The 20,393-nt window shown below is 39.6% G+C and overlaps 1 protein-coding gene across 5 annotated transcripts in view; it reads left to right on the plus strand.

The window, feature by feature from the left end:
- Window positions 1-20,393, plus strand: part of LOC115211899 (probable serine/threonine-protein kinase ifkA) — a 119,031-nt gene that overhangs the window by 75,893 nt on the left and 22,745 nt on the right. For all 5 annotated transcript variants that reach the window (XR_003881696.2, XM_036503186.1, XM_036503187.1 and 2 more), the window contains exons 2-9: window positions 3,570-3,745; window positions 6,992-7,162; window positions 10,112-10,205; window positions 12,184-12,368; window positions 14,079-14,220; window positions 15,117-15,194; window positions 16,829-17,006; window positions 19,292-19,425. Coding sequence is in view for 4 of the 5 variants with exons in the window: in XM_036503186.1 (XP_036359079.1) it covers window positions 3,570-3,745; window positions 6,992-7,162; window positions 10,112-10,205; window positions 12,184-12,368; window positions 14,079-14,220; window positions 15,117-15,194; window positions 16,829-17,006; window positions 19,292-19,425 (1,158 nt within the window). In the remaining variant the exon portion in view is untranslated. The remainder of the gene's footprint in view (window positions 1-3,569; window positions 3,746-6,991; window positions 7,163-10,111; window positions 10,206-12,183; window positions 12,369-14,078; window positions 14,221-15,116; window positions 15,195-16,828; window positions 17,007-19,291; window positions 19,426-20,393) is intronic.

Genomic DNA, 20,393 nt, shown 5'->3' on the forward strand with positions numbered 1-20,393 from the left:
TTAGTTTGGATAATGGAAACTCTAGAAGCCCATCAGATGAATATATACCTGTAATACAAAGATAAGGCCTTATTACGTATTCTCTGTGGAGTACTCAGCCGTTTATATGCTAATTCAAAAGCAGGTAATTCTGTTGATTCATTGCCAAACAATAGAGGACCATTCAGCCATCTGTGTATACACACACACATCCACATTCTGAGGTTTATTTATATATAATTCTAAATAGACGGTGGAATAGCAAATATAGTACACAGTACTAAAACGATTCTCAGCAATGTACAAGAATGGTGAAGCAACAAAATCAATAGAAAAGAAATTAAAATGCCACGTAGTATTCTGTTACATCCCTCTACATTCTGAGTTCAAATTCCTGTCGAAATTAGCTTTGCTTTTCATCCTTCTGCACTTGATGAAATAAATTCCTCAATAAACAATTAGGGTATTGGCTTTCTAAAATATTTTGTTGCAATTGGACTTGCTGTCTATTTCTTTACTACCCACAAGGGGCTAAACACAGAGGGGAAAAGCAAGGACAGACAAACAGATTAAGTCGATTACATCGACCCAGTGTGTAACTGGTACTTAATTTATCGACCCCGAAAGGATGAACAGCAAAGTCGACCTAGGAGGAATTTGAACTCAGAACATAGCGGCAGACGAAATACCTATTTCTTTGCTACCCACAAGGGGCTAAACACAGAGGGGACAAACAAAGACAGACAAACACTGCTCCAGCATGGCTGCAGTCAAATGACTGAAACAAGTAAAAGAATAAAAGAATAAAGAAATGGATTAAGTCGATTACATTGACCCCAGTGTGTAACTGGTACTTAATTTATCGACCTCGAAAGGATAAAAAGGCAAAGTCGACCTCGGCGGAATTTGAACTCAGAACGTAACGGCAGAAGAAATACGGCTACGCATTTCGCCCGGCGTGCTAACGATTCTGCCAGCTCGCCGCCTTGCAGTTGAACTTACTGTCATCAGCAGGTATTAGATTGTCTTGGAATGTTACCTTCTGTCCATGGGAACGCTAGTTTGTCATTTCTTAATGCCAAGTAACCAAACCCAAGTCCTGACCTTTGGGCTACTAGATTCATTGACATTTCATACTATTTTGCAATGTAGTTCTTATGTAGAATATTTCTGCACTACTGAGCCAGACCTAATTTTACTCAATTGTTTCACTATTACATTGCCTTGCTGATCACATTCTATGGTTATTGATTGGTTTTCGATGATTTGCTGCTAAAAAAAAGTGTGATATTTCAGGTGTTTAACGTTAGCTTTAAAGTTGCAAAAATCCAAAATATGTATACTCTTTTACTCTTTTACTTGTTTCAGTCATTTGACTGCAGCCATGCTGAAGCACCGCCTTTAGTCGAGCAAATCGACCCTGGGACTTATTCTTTGTAAGCCTAGTACTTATTCTATCGGTCTCTTTTGCCGAACTGCTAAGTGACGGGGACGTAAACACACCAGCATCGGTTGTCAAGCAATGCTAGGGGGACAAACAGAGACACACAAACACACACACATACATATATATATATACGACAGGCTTCTTTCAGTTTCCGTCTACCAAATCCACTCACAAGGCATTGGTCGGCCCAGGGCTATAGCAGAAGACACCTGCCCAAGATGCCACGCAGTGGGACTGAACCCGGAACCATGTGGTTGGTTAGCAAGTTACTTACCACACAGCCACTCCTGCACCTATTGTCAACTATGTTTCATCTCCAATTGTGGTCTTTCTTTGAGGTTACTGTTGCATGTATGTATGATGCAGGGTCTACTAGATAGCATTATTAACCCTTTCGAAACAAAGTGTCTTGATTTGAATCTGCTCTGGTACTATGTACACACCTGGGAATAAGACATCCGATGTTAATCAGCGATCAAAGCTGATTTGTGGATATTAAGTGAAGGTGTAATGCTTGTCTCTAAAGACAGACATGGCTGTGTGGGTGAGGAGATCGATTTGTAATCATGTGGGTTTGGTTTCAGTCCCACTGAATGGCACATTGTCTTCGCTGTAGACCCAGGTCGACCAGTGAATGAGTTTGGTAGACAGAAATTGTGTGGAAGCCTGTCATGCACTTGCGCACGCGTACGTATGTGTGTGCATATACATGTGTGTGTGTGTGTATATTTGTATATATGTGTGTGTGTGCATGGGTAATATGTATGTATGTGCACATGTTTCTGATTGTCCCCCACCACAACTTGACAACCAGTGTTGGTTTGTTTACATCCTGAGAACTTAGTGGGTTGCCAAAAGACGCCGATAGAATAATACCAGACTTTAAAATAAATACTGGGGTCATTGTGTTCAGCTCTCTCTCTCTCTCTATCTCACACAAAATCCAGTAAGCTACTTTGCAAATCAGATGGTTATGCTTTATTTTACTATCATATATTTTTAAATGGGTCACTTCTTTTTTGGTGAGATTCACAACTTTATGTTTATTCCAATCAAAACCTGCTTATGCATACAGCTTGTTTTCTCTCTCTCTCTCTCTCTATATATATATATATATATATATATATATAATATATATATATATATATTGGAAGCATGACTGTCACCACTACTACATGAACCTGAAGATTACAGAATTTAATGCATGAAAGTACTAGTTCAATCAGAATGAACATTTAACATTCTACTATTTTATTTTATTCTATTATATTATCTTATATCATTATAAGATTGTAAATAAAACGTGAAAATCAGACAAGGTTGGAATTCCTTTTATTAATATATTCTTCTATACACAATCACACACACCCGTATATATATCTATATCTATATATATGAATAATTGAGTAGTTGAATGAATTATCTTATTATGGATAATTCGGTTAACCGATACCTGGGTAGCAAATTCACGTCAGAAAAACACGGTTGAAGCTACATGCCTAGGGCAGAGATCACATGCTATCGTGTGGAAATTTGTGTGTGTTTTTTAATACAAATAAATGAAAGAATGGAGTTGAACGACGAATTAACAAAATTCCTTTATTTTATTTTCGACATATGTTTTCGAAGGCTGCATATTCCTTTGAAATTAGGAATATGCAGCCTTCGAAACATATGTCAAAAATAAAGGAATTTTGTTAATTCGTCGTTCAACTCCATTCTTTCATATATCTATATATATATATATATATCTCATTTTTCAAATGTAAGTCATAATATTGTATTATCTGTTTAAAATGATAAGCAGAGTGGCATGTTATGAAACTGGGTATTCATATTCAGTATTGTAAGACTCTCTATGATAACTGAAGGAATATTAGCCTTACATGGCAGAATCGTTAGCACATCAGACAAAATGCTTAACGGCATTTCTTCCAACCCATTAGGTTCTAAGTTCAAATTCCACTGGGGTTAGCTTTGCCTCTTATCTTTTCAGTGGAGTATTAAATAAATTACCGGTCTAGTTCTGGGGGTTGGTGTAATCAACCTCCACCCTTCCCTTGAAATTGTTGGCCTGGTGCCAAAATTATTTTATTTAATTAATCATTAATCTTGTGTTTTTGTTTCTGTTTTTTTTTTACAGATTCTCAACAAAGAAAGCCTATCTGGTCACCTGCAAAAACCAAAAGCCATGAAAGCTCTAAGACCAAAGACAACATAAGTGATTCTGACACAACAAACAAAGAACAAACCATGCAGACACCAGATTCAGAATCCCACATTGAGCTTCGAAGGGGACGTAGTGCACGATCAGTACAGGTCAGTATATAAATTTTAGCCTCTTAAATTCTTTATATAGCTCTTTCGCTTGTTTCAATCATTGGACTGCAGCCTTGGGCAAGTTTACTCTTTTACTTGTTTCAGTCATTTGACTGTGGCCATGCTGGAGCACCACCTTTAGTCGAGCAAATCGACCCCAGGACTTATTCTTTGTAAGCCTAGTACTTATTCTAGCGGTCTCTTTTGCCGAACCGCTAGGTTACGGGGATGTAAACACACCAGCATCGGTTGTCAAGCAATGTTGGGGGGGACAAACACAGACACACAAACATATATACACTCACACACAAGATGGGCTTCTTTCAGTTTCCGTCTACCAAATCCACTCACAAGGCTTTGGTCGGCTCAAGGCTTTCGTAGAAGACACTTGCCCAAGATGCCACGCAGTGGGACTGAACTCGGAACCAAGTGGTTCGTAAGCAAACTGCTTACCACACAGCCATGCATCATTTCAAAAAGTTGAATTGTTCTCAACATTTTAATTCTTCTACCTGCTCATTCATGGTCCATGTTTTCAAAGTTTGGTGTGCTGCAGGTGTTTGTTTCATTCTCTATGTCATTTTCATTCTTTTTTTTTCTTGTGTGTGTTTGTCTTACAAATTTCTTGGTGACCTCGCTGGTGCTGGTGCCATGTAAAAAGTATCCACTTCACTCTGTAAAATGGTTAGCATTTGGAAGGGAATTCAGCTGTAAAAGCCATGCCAAAACAGATCCCACCAATGCTGGTCCCTTGTAAAATGTACCCAGTCTAATCTGTAAATTAGTTGGTATTAGGTGGGGCATCCACCCATAAAGCCTATGCCAAAACAGTGGAGCTTGGTACAGTTCTCTGGCTTGCCAACTCCTGTCAAACCATCCAAATAAAATAAATAATGTGCCCTTTTAAAGCCTAGCCAGGCTCATGGGCCCAGTTTCAGTGGTGTATGTGTTCCCCAGCTGGACAGGACGCCAGTCCATCGCAGTGTTACTCATTCTTGCCAGCTGAATGGACTGGAGCAACGTGAAATGAAGTGTTTTACTCAAGAACACACCACGTTGCCCGGTCCAGGAATCGAAACCACAATCTTACGATCATGATGCTGACACCCTAACCACTAAGCCACATGCCTCCACTCAAGCCATCCAAACCATGCCAGTATGGAAGACGGACATTAGATGATGATGTTTATCTCATAGGTTGGGTGGTTTTATTGTTTATGTAGTTCTTTCTTACAATTGAATGTCTTTCCTACTAGATATGACTCAGCTGGGAATCAATGAGTGGAACTTGGTTTTTATTAGTCTGGCAAAATGGACAGATTTGGGTCCTTTTCTTCAAGGACTCAACGCAACAACAGTAATTAGATCACAACTTATTAGCTTATTATTCAGCACCTTGACCAAAAATCATTGTGCTCTTTTGTTTCATCATCGTTTAACGTCTGCTTTCCATGCTGTCATGGGTTGGACAGTTTGAGGATTGGCAAGCCAAGAGACTGCACCAGGCTCCAATCTAATCTGGCAAGATTTCTACAGCTGGATGTCCTTCCCAACGCCAACCACTCTGAGAGTATAGTGGTGCTTTTTACGTGCCACCAGCACAGGAGCCAGTCAGGTGGCACTGGCATCAACGACGCTCAAATAGTGCTTTTTACATGCCACTGGTACGAGAGCCAGTCTGGTAGGACTGGTATCAACCATGCTTGAATGGTGCTTTTTACGTACCACTCAGGCGGTACTGGCATCAGCCACAACAATGATTTCACTTGACTCAACAGGTCTTCTCAAGCCCTGTTTATTGTCCAATGTTTGAAGATACTCTTAAATGGGCCGGTTATGCAACACTGGCATAGGCCATGGTTACGGTCTCACTTGGCTTGCCAAGTCTTCTCAAGCGCAGCATATCTCCAAAGGTCTCAGTCACTTGTCATTGTCTCTGTGAGGCCCAACGTTTGTTTCAAATAATAAAAATTCATATTGGAACAAAGAAAATGGGTAATGTTCTAGAGGTCTGTAAGTGTTTTGAGACTGCAACAAATAGCCAGGTCATAGTGCTAGTCTGCAATAAATGCCAACTGATCCGGACAAGCATGGAAAACTAAACATTAAAACAATGATGGGATGTCATTAAGCAAGAGAGGTGTTGATATACCCTCTGGTAGGGAATTAGTTTGTCCCATAAAAACCTTCTCGGGAAATTTTGGTGCCTGCTCTTCATAGTCAGCAATTTGCAGCATAGTGAATTAATTGTCTGTTCACAGGAAATGCCATGATATATCTGCAGAAGATTATGAACTCAAGAAGTTTGAAGTCACAATCAGATAACTTAATAAAACTGCTGAAGTCAAATTCGATGACTGGTATCCATGCTAGTGGAGTGCTAAGAGTACCGTACAAGCGTGATCGTTTCCAGAACAACAAGCTAGCATCTGTGCTGGTGGCACGTAAAAAGCACCATTCGAGCGAGGTCATTGCCAGTGCCGCTGGACTGGCTCCTGTGCAGGTGGCACATAAAAAGGACCTTTTGAGTGTGGCCATTGCTAGTACCGCCTAACTGGCCCTTATGCTGGTGGCACGTAAAAGCACCCACTACACTCTCGGAGTGGTTGGCAGTAGGAAGGGCATCCAGCTGTAGAAACTCTGCCAGGTCAGATTGGAGTCTGGTGCAGCCATCTGGTTCGCCAGACCTCAGTCAAATCGTCCAACCCATGCTAGCATGGAGAGCGGATGTCAAACGATGATGATGATGAACATAGCTTTCAGAGTTAACCTCTAATTGAATCAGATGTGCTAACGTTTCTTGGAAGAATTCAGGAGTTTGTAGCTTTTACTTTAACTCCATGGTTGCTTTGATTATGTGGACCTATGATCAAAAGTATTTTAGCCATCCCCTCCCAGGAATAAGATACTCTAGAATGCACTATCCATTATGTCTTTCCAACGTATCCATCTTTTTAAAGACAGTATGGTGTAGTTTAGAGGAAATTTAGCTGTTATTTCTACCAGATCAAGCAACTCCCGCATTGGTTTGTGTTTTTCAGTCATTGTAAGTGTTTCCTTGCTGGACCCCACTTTTAAGGGTTGTAATCATTTAGATTTAACTTTACTGCTTATGTTATATAATCACCTGGAACATTGTTTATGTAGGAAGAGGGAAAGATTTGAACTCTGAATCTGTAATCTACTGCCATGCTAAATCCTGTAGTTTTGAATCCTCCTCCATCTCTGTCCGTGTCCTCTTTACAGAATAACTCTGTTGATCAAAGGCCTATTCGCAGATGTTCGGAATTCAATGACACACAGCTGGCCTTTCTAGAGTCACAATGGCAACTAGGAATGGTGTCCGTGTCCCGTGACTGTTGGAAGATGATTGACGATACTGCTGAATGTATTGGAATTTCATCAGCTCGAGTAAAAGTAAGTTGCATTGCTATTATTATTATTTTTTTTTTTTTTTTTCCTTTCTTCAAATTTTCTTCCGTTTCTTGCCGAGTGTTTTCCGTACACCTAGGGCAGAGAAGCTCATTGTATGCATTCCCAGATTACACACACAAATTCACCAATAAAATATGTATTTAAAAATAAATAAATAAATAAATTCATGGATGGTTGTTGTTTTCACAGCAATAATGCCCTTTTCAGTACATGAGCTGTTCCAGTTATTATTATTATTACTACTACTACTACTATTATTATTATTATTATTATTACTATTATGTGTCGGTGGCACATAAAAAACACCATCCGAGCGTGGCCATTCGCCAGCCTCGTGTGGCACATAAAAAGCACCCACTACACTCACAGAGTGGTTGGCGTTAGGAAGAGCATCCAGCTGTAGAAACACTGCCAGATCTGACTTGATTGAGTAATCTGAATGCTAAAGGGTTAAGCCACTAACATTTAAACTGGCCATATCCAACCCAAATATTCTACTTGGTTTATGCTCTTACTAGCCACATCTGGCCGCTCACCTACTTTACAATGTCATTCTAAAAATAAGCAATCACGTCATTGAAATCTCAAAGCAATGAGTTAATGCATGATTGGTGCCATGTAAAAGGTATTTGTGCTGGTGCCACATAGAAGAAAGCACCCAGTACACTCTGTAAAGTGGTTTGGCATTAAGAAGGGCATCCAGCCATAGGAATCATGCCAAAACAGATAGCTGGTGCCCAGTGCAGCTCCCAGCCATACCAATTCGTCAAACCATCTGGCCCATACCAACATGGAAAACGGATATTGATGATGGTGATGATGACAACGAATAAATATGCATTACATTTCACAGAGTTATTGTTTAACGTCTGCTTTCCATGCTAGCATTGGTTGAACAATTTGACTGAGGTCTGATGAACCAGATGGCTGCACCAGACTCCAATCTGATCTGGCAGAGTTTCTACAGCTGGATGCCCTTCCTAACGCCTACCACTCCGAGAGTGTAGTGGGTGCTTTTACGTGCCACCGGCACGAGGGCCAGTCCAGCAGTACTGGCAGCGGCCACGCTCAAATAATCTAAATACTAAAGCATTTAAGATATATTTAAGTTAAAACCTTTTTTTCATAATTTTATGCCAAAAATCTTATTGTGTTCCAGACACTGGCTTTTAACTGAAAATTACTTTACTAAATTACGGAGATATACTTGCATAGCAAGTGACCTGATCTGAGACTATGTGCTGAAACAAAAACAGTTGCAGTATGGAAGGTGTTTATAAGCCATTTAAAAGCACACAAAAACCATTAGATTCACTTCAACATTTAAATTCAATTTGTCAAAATATATTCATCGCTTTGAGACCCTGACTTGTTCACTGACAAAATTCTGTGCTGCATGGAATTTTATCAGTGAACAGGTTGTAGTCTCAAAGCAACAAAAATATTTTGAGAAATTAAATTTAAATTTTGAAGTGAATCTAACGGGTTTTGTGTGTTTTTAAATGGCTTATAAACACCTTCCACAATGCTATTTGTTTACTTTACTAAAACTTACCAAAATCTTAATTTTACTTCTTTTTTTTTTTTAAGTACAATGGTAGTTGTTTTTCATTTTAATCACAAATGGTTTAATGTAAAATCTTACTGTCTTCTTTTTATTGGGTTGTCCAGAAAGTTTGTGCCGATTTATAGCAGCTTACCTTTCGACTTATTTTAGAACATGGTTGAGTCCGTAAAATTGAATTTGACTACACCTCCATTTAGAGCACAGTTTAAGCTAACTTTTTGTGGAAGAAGGTTTATGTTCCTATAACCTGTCTTAATTCTGTAACCCTTTAAAATGGAAAATAAGAAAGTTCATTTTCGGCACTTGATGCTTTGGGAACCAGACAAAAATTGCTGCAGCTCAGCTGGGATGTGTTACCTCACCCTCCATATTCACCAGATATGCTCCTTCGGATTTCCACTTATTCAGGTCTCTGCAGAATAGTCTTTATGGTAAAAATTCCAATTCCTTAGATGACATAAATAGACATCTTCATGAATTCTTTGCCATGAAACCACCTCAATTCTGGGAAGCGGGTATTTTCAAGTTAAAGGATAGATGGAGACGCATTGTGCAACAAAATGGTTCATATTTGGTTGATTTAAAATGTAATGGCAAGTATTTATTGACCTTTTTATTTCCTTTAAAAATTGGCACAAACTTTCCGGACAACCCAGTATTATACTACTAATCCTTCTGCCAGCAAATACTAAGAAAAATGATTAAATAAAAAGGAAACACTAAAGTTCTATTAATTTCTTCTCTTGTTACTTCTTTACTTTCATCTCTATTTCTTTTCTACCCTTTTCCTTTTTTGCTCTTGTTAGCCCCATGTAAGCCCCTTGTAAGAACTGATAGAGCAGAACTATAACCAAATGTATTCTAGTCACTGTTACCTTTTTTATTCCGAAAACAATTAGAACTACATTTCCCAAGTGTCCTTTTTCTTTTCCTTTCTTCAAAGGGTGTATGATACAAAGCAGATTTGACTGCTATTTCTAACATGTTGAATGACCACATAGAAACAGCTGCATTGGATTTACAAAAACTGTTTCTCTCTCTCCCTCTCTCTCTCTCCCTCACCCTCTCTCTCTCTCCCTCACCCTCTCTCTCTCTCCCTCCCCCTCTCTCTCCTTCTCCCTATCTCTCTCTCCCTCTCTTTTTCTCTCTCTCCCTCTCCTCCAACTCTTTATTCTGTACTATTTAAAATATTCAAATTCTCAAAGCATATTTCCATAAATATTACTTTCATCTCTCACACACTCTCAGATTTGCAACTTTGGCATACACACACACACATTGTCTAAATGTCCAGCTCTGTTTTAAATCATTTCTCCACTCTTCCAAGAATAAAACTTATTGTTTTTTTTACCCAATTTTTCTAGCGGTGGATCCAAGAATACAGCAAAGCTCATGGTTTAGTCATAGATGAACCTGTCACTAGAAAACGTAAATTATCAGAATCCAGAAATACAGATGGTTTGTATCATTATCATAATTGAAGTTTAATGTTTCTCTTGATGTTGTCTGCAGTAATAATAATAATAATAATCATTTGAAATAAACAAACAAACAAAAAAATCAGGAAGATAGGAAATATTCTTAGATATAGGCACAGGAGTGGCTGTTTGGTAAGTAGCTTGCTTACCAACTACGTGGTTCCGGGTTCAGTCCCACTGTGTGGCACCTTTGGCTAATGTCTTCTGCTGTAGCCTCAGGCAGACCAAATCCTTGTGAGTGGATTTGGTAGATGGAAACTGAAAGAAGCCCATCATATGTATATGTTTGAGTGTCTGTGTTTGTCCCCCCACCATCGCTTGACAACCAATGTTGGTATGTTTACGTCCCTGTAACTTAGCAGTTCGGTAAAAGAGACCAATAGATTAAGTAGTAGGCTTATAATGAATAAGTCCTGGGGTTGATTTGTTCGACTAAAGGCAGTGCTCCAGCATGGCCACAGTCAAAAGACTGAAACAAGTAAAAGAGCATAATGGGTGCTGCCATTTAAACTGGCTCGCTTGTGCTTCTGCCACGTATAAAGCACTTAGTCCACTGTTGGATGGTTGGTGTTAGGAAGGGCATCCAGCCGTAAAAACCCTGCCAAAACAGACACAGAGGCTTGGTGCAGACTCCTGCCAAACTGTCCAACTCCTGTCAACATGGAAGGCGGATATTAAATGATGATGATGATGGTACATTATCAAAATCTCAAAGCTGCAAAATAATAGATGATTAATTCAAAACAATATGAGGCCGTGTGGTAAGTAGCTTGCTTACGAACCACATGGTTCCGGGTTCAGTCCCACTGCATGGCACCTTGGGCAAGTGTCTTCCACTATAGCCTCGGGCTGACCAAAGCCTTGTGAGTGGATTTGGTAGACGGAAACTGAAAGAAGCCCGTCATATATATATGTATGTGTGTGTGTCTGTGTTTGTTCCCCCTACATCACTTGACAACCGATGCTGGTGTGTTTACGTCCTCGTCACTTAGTGGTTCAGCAAAAGAGACCGATAGAATAAGTACTAGGCTTACAAAGAATAAGTCCTGGGATTAATTTGCTCGACTAAAGACGGTGCTCTAGCATGGCCACAGTCAAATGACTGAAACAAGTAAAAGAGTATTATATTTGACAGTAATCTGAATGCTTAAGGGTTAAACTGGCCATACCTGGCCAAAATATATTCTACCCGTTTCATGTTCAAACCTGCCTGAGCCAGCCTCTCACACCAACCTACAATCCTACAATGTCATTCTAGAAACAAATAATCACATCTTTAAAGTCTTGGGGCTTCAAGACAATGTATGATTGATTCAAAGCAGTGTGAATCATCATCATTGTTTAACGTCCGCTTTCCATGCTAGCATGGGTTGGATGGTTCAACTGGGGTCTGGGAAGTCAGGAGGCTGCACCAAGCTCCAGTCTGATCTGGCAGAGTTTCTACAGCTGGATGCTCTTCCTAACGCCAACCACTCCGAGAGTGTAGTGGGTGCTTTTTACGTGCCACCAGCACTAGTGCCAGATGAGGCTGGCAAACGGCCACGATCAGAATAATATTACATTTGACGGACAGAGTAATCTGAATGCTAAAAAGTTAGGAAGTTCACTTAACAACCATGTGGTTCCGGGTTCAATCCCACTGCATGACTACTTTGGGGATGTCCTTCATCGTGGCCTCATGAAGCCCAATGTTAAACTTCCCAACTATTGCTGGAACTCATTTTACACTTGAGAAACTGGAGCAGTGTGAAATGAAGTGTTTTGCTCAAGAACTCAATGCACACCGTCTGATTCAGGAGTTGAAACCACAATCTTGTAGTCATGAGTGCAACACTTTAACCTCTAGGCCATGTACATTTACAGTAAAATAATAAAAGAGTGGGTGGGAAAAAAATCCAGATTTGAAAGTTGTTGCAAGTTTTATAATAATTGCGTGTTTTGTGAATTCCATTTTATAGATTTTGGTTCCGATACTGGAGGTGAAGAAAATGAAGAACTTGAGAGTGCGGCGAAAAAGAGTAAGAAAAGTCCATCTAGAAGCAAGACCAAAGAAAACAGAGAGACGACGGACAAAAAAGAGACTAACCGGAACCAGAACAAGCGTGAACAAATTGTGGGGTTACTGGGGAAACTCAGCCACACTGTAAGATCCATTTCCATCATCATCATCATCATTATCATCATCAGTTGAAGCATTTGAATATTGCAATGTTTTTAAGAACCCCTTTAGAATTGTGTGATGAAATAATTGCTTAACCGATTGAGTCCTGTTGTTAATGTTCCTGTTTATGTTTGTTCATTAGCTCCACTCAGTTCTGTTCTGTGATAACAAATATTTTGGATGGGAACACCACTGCATTGACCTGTTGCTATTGTTTTGCATAAATCTTCATGTTGTTGTGGAAGCAAGCTGGTCTCAGATGTTCAAAACATGATTTCTTCGGTCTTGGTGTTATGGTGTCATTGAGACCCAAAGGTGCCTTATGACTTAATTCTTCCTTTCACACCGTCTCCGATGAAAGGTCTTGGTGTTATGGACATCTTAGACATACTACAGTAGCCGCAGGACAGTGTTGCCCTCTCCAGACCCATCGTAGCAGTTGGTCACAATGTTCATCATCATCGTTTAACGTCCGCTTTCCATGCTAGCATGGGTTGGACGAATGACTGAGGGCTGGTGAACCAGATGGCTGCACCAGGCTTCAATCTTGATCTTGCAGACTTTCTACAGCTGGATGCCCTTCCTAATGCCAACCACTCCGAGAGTGTAGTGGGTGCTTTTATGTGCCACCGGCACAGGGCCAGTCAGGCGATGCTGGTAACAATCACACTCGAATGATGTCTTTTACATGCCACCGGCACGGAGGCCAGATAGCCGCTCTGGCAACGATCACGCTCAGATGGTGCTCTTAATACCCTACTAGCATGGGGCTCGAGTGCCAGAAAGGTGATGCTGGTAATGATCACGCTCAAACGGTGCCTTTTAAGTGCCACTGGCACGGAAGCCAGTTTGCCAGTCTGTCAATGATCACACTCGTAGTGTTGTCAGCTAATAAATCATTTGTCACTTATATTCTACTGTTGATGCTATTTACTGCAGTAATTTATTTTTATCTCATGGTAGCTATTTTCAGCTAAGGCAACCGATCATTTGCGAATCACACCTATCTTGAACATGAATGCAATGCTCTGCAGGTGGCTGGATATGAACCACCAACCACCCTGCTGGAGGCACATGGCCTAGTGGTTAGAGCAGCGGACTTGCGGTCGAGAGATTGTGGGTTCGAATCTCAGACCAGGCGATGTGTGTGTTTATGAGCGAAAACACCTAAGCTCCATGTGGCTCCAGCAGAAGGTAATGGCAAACTTCTGCTGACTCTTTCGCCACAACTTTCTTTCACTCTTTCCTCCTGCATCTTGCAGCTCACCTGCGACAGACCGGCATCCCGTCCAGGTGGGGGAACCTATATGCCAAGGAAACTGGCCCTTATGAGCCAGGCGTGGATCGAGAAGGAGCAAACAAAACAAACAACCCTGCTGGTTGTTAGTTATCCTATCCACTTTGCCATCTACATTTTCATAAAAGAAATACAAACTATCACCCGGGGAATCCATGCAATGATCTTCTTTACCATTTGTAACCAGAGTGCTTTACTATCTGAGCCAATTCCCCAACTGATAATGCTATGCCATAGACGCACTAACACTAAACATAATCATATATTTACTGAGATTCACTCAACTTTAGCATTGGTTTGTTTGTTGTTTTTGTTCCTGTTCCTTTTTTTTTTTTTTTTTTTGTCATGTCTTCCTAATTAATTACTGAATTGTTCCTATTATAAATTATTTTTAGTGTTCATCATTGTCATCTCTTGGTGTTGAAACTGCCTGTCTAGCTGTCAACAAACCAGTTGTTTTCACACTAGGTAGTAAATATGGTACAAACTTCCTTAAAAAAGAAAAGCAATTACAGAACAAATTTCTTGCCTACTTAGGTTGGTATTCATTTAAGATACATATTTTTTTTGTTCTTTTTGTTTTGTTTTTGCCTTGGATTGTAACAAAGGGACGGAGGAAGCATTTTTAATGTGTATTCTAGAACTAGCACCGCCTTTGATTTTGGAACTTGCACAAAACTAGAGTAATTAATTCTATGTGATATCTTCGTTTCTATTTTGTTGGTACTCTTTTACTTGTTTCAGTCATTTTGACTGCGGTCATGCTAGAGCACCGCCTTTAGTCGAGCAAATCGACCCCGGGACTTATTGTTTGTAAGCCCAGTACTTATTCTATCGGTCTCTTTTGCCGAACCGCTAAGTGACGGAGTAACAAAATGAAGCCTAGTGTTATGAACCCGTGGCTGAACCAGGATTCTTGACATTAGGAATTAGCATTTTATTTAGCTTCTTTTGTTGAAAATTTTTTTTTAATTACTGAGGTAAGAATATTTACTACTAAACTATTGACAATATATGCATAAGTTCAAATCTTACCAAAACCACTGTTATATACTCTAGGCAAGACTTATAACTCTACTTGTCACAGTTAGCTCACCATTTCAATTCCTTGGGCCACTGCCTCCACCATCTTACCATTATTGCCATTATTTTGTGTAACAACTCTTCAGCTTTTATCCTTCCTCTTCACTGTTTTGTCTCTCAGAGAAAAGAAACTATATCCAAAACATTAATGGCTTTATTTTTCCTCACTACAGAAATTTCCTTAAAAACGAAAAACAATTAACTGCATTTATTTATATTACTTATTTCCTTTGAATTATTAATAAAATAGTTTGTTTCATACAGCTTTAGTTATTTAATTAAAATCACTCACACTATGAACTGTGATTTGTATAGACTAAAAATATTTTCTCTTCTTTTATTCGTTTCAGCCAAGGGCAAAGATCAGCCCAAAAACAATCGTAAGAAGCTTGCAGAAGAAGTGAAGGCCTTATTCAATGAGAAGTTTTGTGAGTCCATTTTCATAACACTTTATTTCAGATTTATAAAAGAGTCACATACACACATTCAAATTACATCTTATCATTTGGATGGTGGGGAGAAGGAAACATTCCGTGATGTTGCACTGATGTAGAGGCTCCTTCTTTAGTTATGAACTGTGACTCTGATTACCAGAAGAGATCATATTTGTTAACTTGGTGCTGGAGTCCTTAACCCTTTTGATACCAACCTGCCTGAAACCGCCGCTGGCTCTGTAGTACAAATGTCCTGTTTTCATAAGTTTTGAATTAAAATCTTCCACCAAACCTTAGTCACAATTTATGTTCCTAATACTAGCTGAATGATAACTAAGTTATTTTACTAAATTCTTTGTTATATTTAAAATTAATTGAAAGAAACACAGAGCATCTCAACAGAAATACAGTAAAAAAAGGGTTAAAGCAGTCTAGTGAATTCCCAGTATTGCTCTGACGACTCCTGCATCTCAACACGGATACCATATCCTTTCTTTAGATTACATCAGTGTTGAAGAGAGTATGAACCTATTTCGGTTTTCATTTAGGCATATTGGGTCATTTGATAGTAAAGTATGCTTATATTGTATTATTCTACAAGGCTGCATTACTAGTAATCACTAAAATACCTATTGAAGGCTTAGCGAGCCTTCAATATTGCAGAATCACCTCCCTCCGACAAGTCACCCTAACGTGACGTCTGCGTTAGCTGGGTCATGCCCTCCGTTGTTAGCCAGGAGAATTCATCTACGAAGCAATTGCCCCAGCTCCCCTTCAGGGTTGGCGAAAGCGATGTGGTGGACAACGAAAAACCTGGCTGATGACAGTCAAGGCTGATCTGGAACCTAACCTAGGTCCCCATATCTACGGCGTTCGCCGCTGGAATAAGGAGTGGTTGGAGATCACGCGGTCGTTAGCCTCAAATTGCCAGGCCTTGTCGGCGTTTGTGAGAGATGCAGCATTGAGGATGTATGAAGCCAGCTCAACCCACCCCGGGTGCATGCTGTCTCAAGTCAAGTCAAGTCAAAATACCTATTAGATTTGGTGGGTGGGATCCAGTTTTAAAAGAGAAAACGTTAAAAATATTTTGGAAGGAAAAATAGCTCCATTTGAAATTTCTGATCTTGGTTTTTGTATTTACTGAAATTGGTTCACCTTCATATTAATTGCTGGTTTCCTTCAACTGTATTTACACACCCAATAATCTTGGCAATATTCAACTTTTAACCCCTTACCCAACAATTATTTTGAAAAATAAATGTATTTTTTCAGACATATTTTTTAATTGTTTTATTTTACTATGTTTTGAATGGTGATTTCGAGGTATATTTCAAACCTTATTTATTATGAATTTTAATTCAATAATATTGATTTTAAATTACCGCTTTGGGCAGAAACGAGTTAACCCGTTTTTAGACGAAGGAACTCGTTTGCTGACGGTTTTGGCGAGTCTATCTTTTGACGAGTTAACTCGCCAGAGATAGAAAAAAAACGATTTCGGTCAAAACGCATATATTCGTTTCTGCCGGGTAAGGGGTTAAAACTGTTAATCTTCCACTTTCACTCTTCTCTTTATCTATATATCTATCTATTCTGCTCACTTATTTTCTTCTCCTTTTTGCTACCAGCTTTATGTTGCGGCAGTACTCGGACCATGCCATATGTTAAACTGGAAAAAGATCCTATGTTTATCGACATTGAAGGCTTCCCGGATGGCATTATCCTAAAAAGACCACAGTCCTATGGAATATCGGATCTTCGGAAAATTTTAAATGCTTCTGAAAAAATCCAGTTTCACCTAAAGAAGTAAGTTTTGCTGTTTAAATAAATATTTACCAAAATAATATTTGGTGTTTGGTAGGGCATCCAGCTGTAGAAACTATACCAAAGCAGGTATTGGAGCTTGACACTATACTCTGGCATGTCGGCTCCTCTTGAGTATGAAAAATAGACATTAAATGACAATGACAACAACTACTACTATTACAACCATGACCACCACCCCTGCCACAGTTATTATTATAGTATTTTCTGTAAGAAAAGGTAGCAAGACTTGGGCACCAAATGTAGAAGTTCTGCAGTGTCTTGAGGGAATTAATTTGTATATGATTCATTGTATAAATCTGACATGAAGCAGCCTTTTTCAAGGGGCCACATGAGAGGTGGCTCAACATTCGGCAGACCATGCCACTAAACAAAATTCAAGGTAATTTTTCGTTAGGTGTACATTCAGAGAGTCCTGTGAGCTGCAGTTTGTCCGTGACTGATGTCAATGTTAACTCACAGGAGAAACTAAGTGAAAATAGTGTACTCTTTTACTTGTTTCAGTCATTTGACTGCGGTCATGCTGGAGCACCAGCCTTTAGTTGAGGAAATCGACCCCAGGACTTATTCTTTGTAAGCCTTGTACTTATTCTATCGGTCTCTTTTTGCTGAACTGCTAAGTTACGGGGACATAAACACACCAGCATCGGTTGTCAAGCGATGTTGTGGGGAACAAACACAGACACACAAACACACACACATATATATACATATACATATATACGACAGGCTTCTTTCAGTTTCCGTCTACCAAATCCACTCACAAGGCTTTGGTCGGCCCAAGGCTATAGTAGAAGACACTTGCCCAAGGTGCCACGCTGTGGGACTGAACCCGGAACCATGTGGTTGGGAAGCAAGCTACGTACCACACAACCACTCCTGCGCCCAAAGTACTGACAACATAAGCCAATGTGTACAAGACAATCAGGTGCCCTGATACAGACAATAAATGTTGAAGAGCAAGCTCTTTATTTAATCTTTATATTACATTTAGTGGACAGTAGCGTTGTTGGTTATATATTTCCAAAGGTGGCGAGCTGGTAGAAACGTTAGCACGTCGGGCGAAATGCTTAGTGGTATTTCGTCTACGGTTACGTTCTGAGTTCAAATTCCTCCGAGGTCGACTTTGCCTTTCATCCTTTCGGGGTCAATTAAATAAGTACTAGTTACGCAGTGGGGTCGATATAATCGACTTAATCCGTTTGTCTGTCCTTGTTTGTCCTCTCTGTGTTTAGCCCCTTGTGGGTAGTAAAGAAATAGGTTATATATTTCGGAGTGGTTGGCGTTAGGAAGGGCATCAAGCTGTAGAAACTCTGCCAGATCAAGATTGGAGCCTGGTGCAGCCATCTGGTTCGCCTGTCCTCAGTCAATCGTTCAACCCATGCTAGCATGGAAAGCAGACATTAAATGATGATGATAAATACCGTAAATCCTCAAGTATAGTCCGCCTTTGAGTATAATACACAGGGGATTTTTAGGGGGCTGTACCTCTGAAAAACCTAAACCTTGTGTATAGTACACACCCCTTCTCTAACTTGAGTCAAGGAGGTCTATATAACGTCTTTGGTTTGTAAAACTGTATACGGTAACGTCCTTTATTATTATTGTATATATAACCTAATGCAAACGAGTAGCTTTTTTGTGCATTTTGTTTGCAGAAAATAAAGAAATAACAGTAATAACGTTTAATAAATGTTGCTTATTGCGAGTTATGGATGATTCTTTTATGACTTCATTGCTTTCAGGCTTAGCTTAAGGTATTTTCACACCCAACATCAGAAAATGCGTCTTGAATAAACATTGCCAGACAGCAAATAGAGATTCGGACATTGCTTAGAAAATAATTTTCATTTTTAACCTCGTATATAGTATGCACTTGGGATTTTGATTTTTAAATTTTTGGGAAAAAATGTGGATTATACTCGAGGATTTACGGTATGTGTTGTATATGGAAGATGACAGTTGGGTTAATTATATGCTAAACCATCCATTTGGAAGAATTATGGAAAGAACCGGCAATAGCTGATCTCATGGGGCTGAACAACATGTAGGAGATGACGGAAGGTTGCAATAACTGGCAATACACTTCATGAGAGACGGATCTGTTCCAACTCAGTCAAACATGGAGCGGAGAAGTAATCATAAAAAGATAACCATGCGTAGGTTTTGTTTTATTCTTTCACTGGTTTTAGTCAGGTAACTTACGTTTATTTTTTAATTTACATTGATTGTTTGTTTATTTTCTGTTTGTTTGTTTGTTTGTTCAGTCCACAGCCAAACAAAAAGAAAGTCACTTCTAACCCGACGCCAAAGAAAGAAAATACGAGTACAGAATCCACAGAGAACAATTTACCGCCTCCTACTTTACCTGCTCAGTCCAATGACACACAACCTAATAAAGGTGAGAACTTTCAAACAGTACCTAACATAGCTTTTTTGCATTCCCTTGTTTGATCACCCAAAGCCGATAATGAGTGTGTGTGTATTTGTTCTCCATCACTGCTTAGCAACTAATGTTGGTGTGTTTGGGTGCCCCATAACTTAGTGGCTTCACAAAAGAGACTGATAAAATACATACCAGGTTTAAAAAAGTTGAGTACTTTGGTCAATTCATTCAACAGAAATCCCTCATGGCCATCATCATCACCATCATCATCATCATCATCATTATCATCGTTTAACGTCTGCTTTCCATGCTAGCATGGGTTGGACGTATGACTGAGGGCTGGTGAACCAGACTCCAATCTAATCTGGCAGAGTTTCTACAGCTGGATGCCCTTCCTAACGCCAACCACTCCAAGAGTGTAGTGGGTGCATTTACATGCCGCCAGTCAGGTGGCACTGGCAATGACCTCGCTCAAATGTTTTACACATGCCACCGGCGCGGGTGCCAGTAAGGCGATGCTGGTAACGATCACGCTCGAATGGTGTCTTTTACGTGTCACCGGCACGGAGGCCAGATAGCCACTCTGGCAACAATCACGCTCGGATGGTGCTTTTGGCACCCTACTAGCACGTATTGCTTTAATATCTCTAAATGTTTCATTTTATTCCTTAGTTTGGTCAATACTTTCCTCTTTGTAGTCTGACCCTTAGATAGAATAGAAATTTGTAGTCAACCTGATCCTTTTATTTTCTTTCCTCTATTTTTTTTTATCTATACATTTTGTATTTTGATTAATTGTATCTTGTCCGTCACTATATCTGTGGTTTTAGTTTTGTCTGTGAAAAGCTGGGAATGACACACCACTCTGGGTATATGTGACCAAACTGAGTGAAATTGTGAAAGGATCTAATCAAGAACTTATTTGAACAATCTCCTGAGGAGGCACATTCTACACCTTTGTTGTAAAATAATGAATATGCAAC

Source organism: Octopus sinensis, linkage group LG5, assembly GCF_006345805.1.
Source record: "Octopus sinensis linkage group LG5, ASM634580v1, whole genome shotgun sequence".
In the NCBI taxonomy this organism is placed as follows: Eukaryota; Metazoa; Mollusca; class Cephalopoda; order Octopoda; family Octopodidae; genus Octopus; species Octopus sinensis.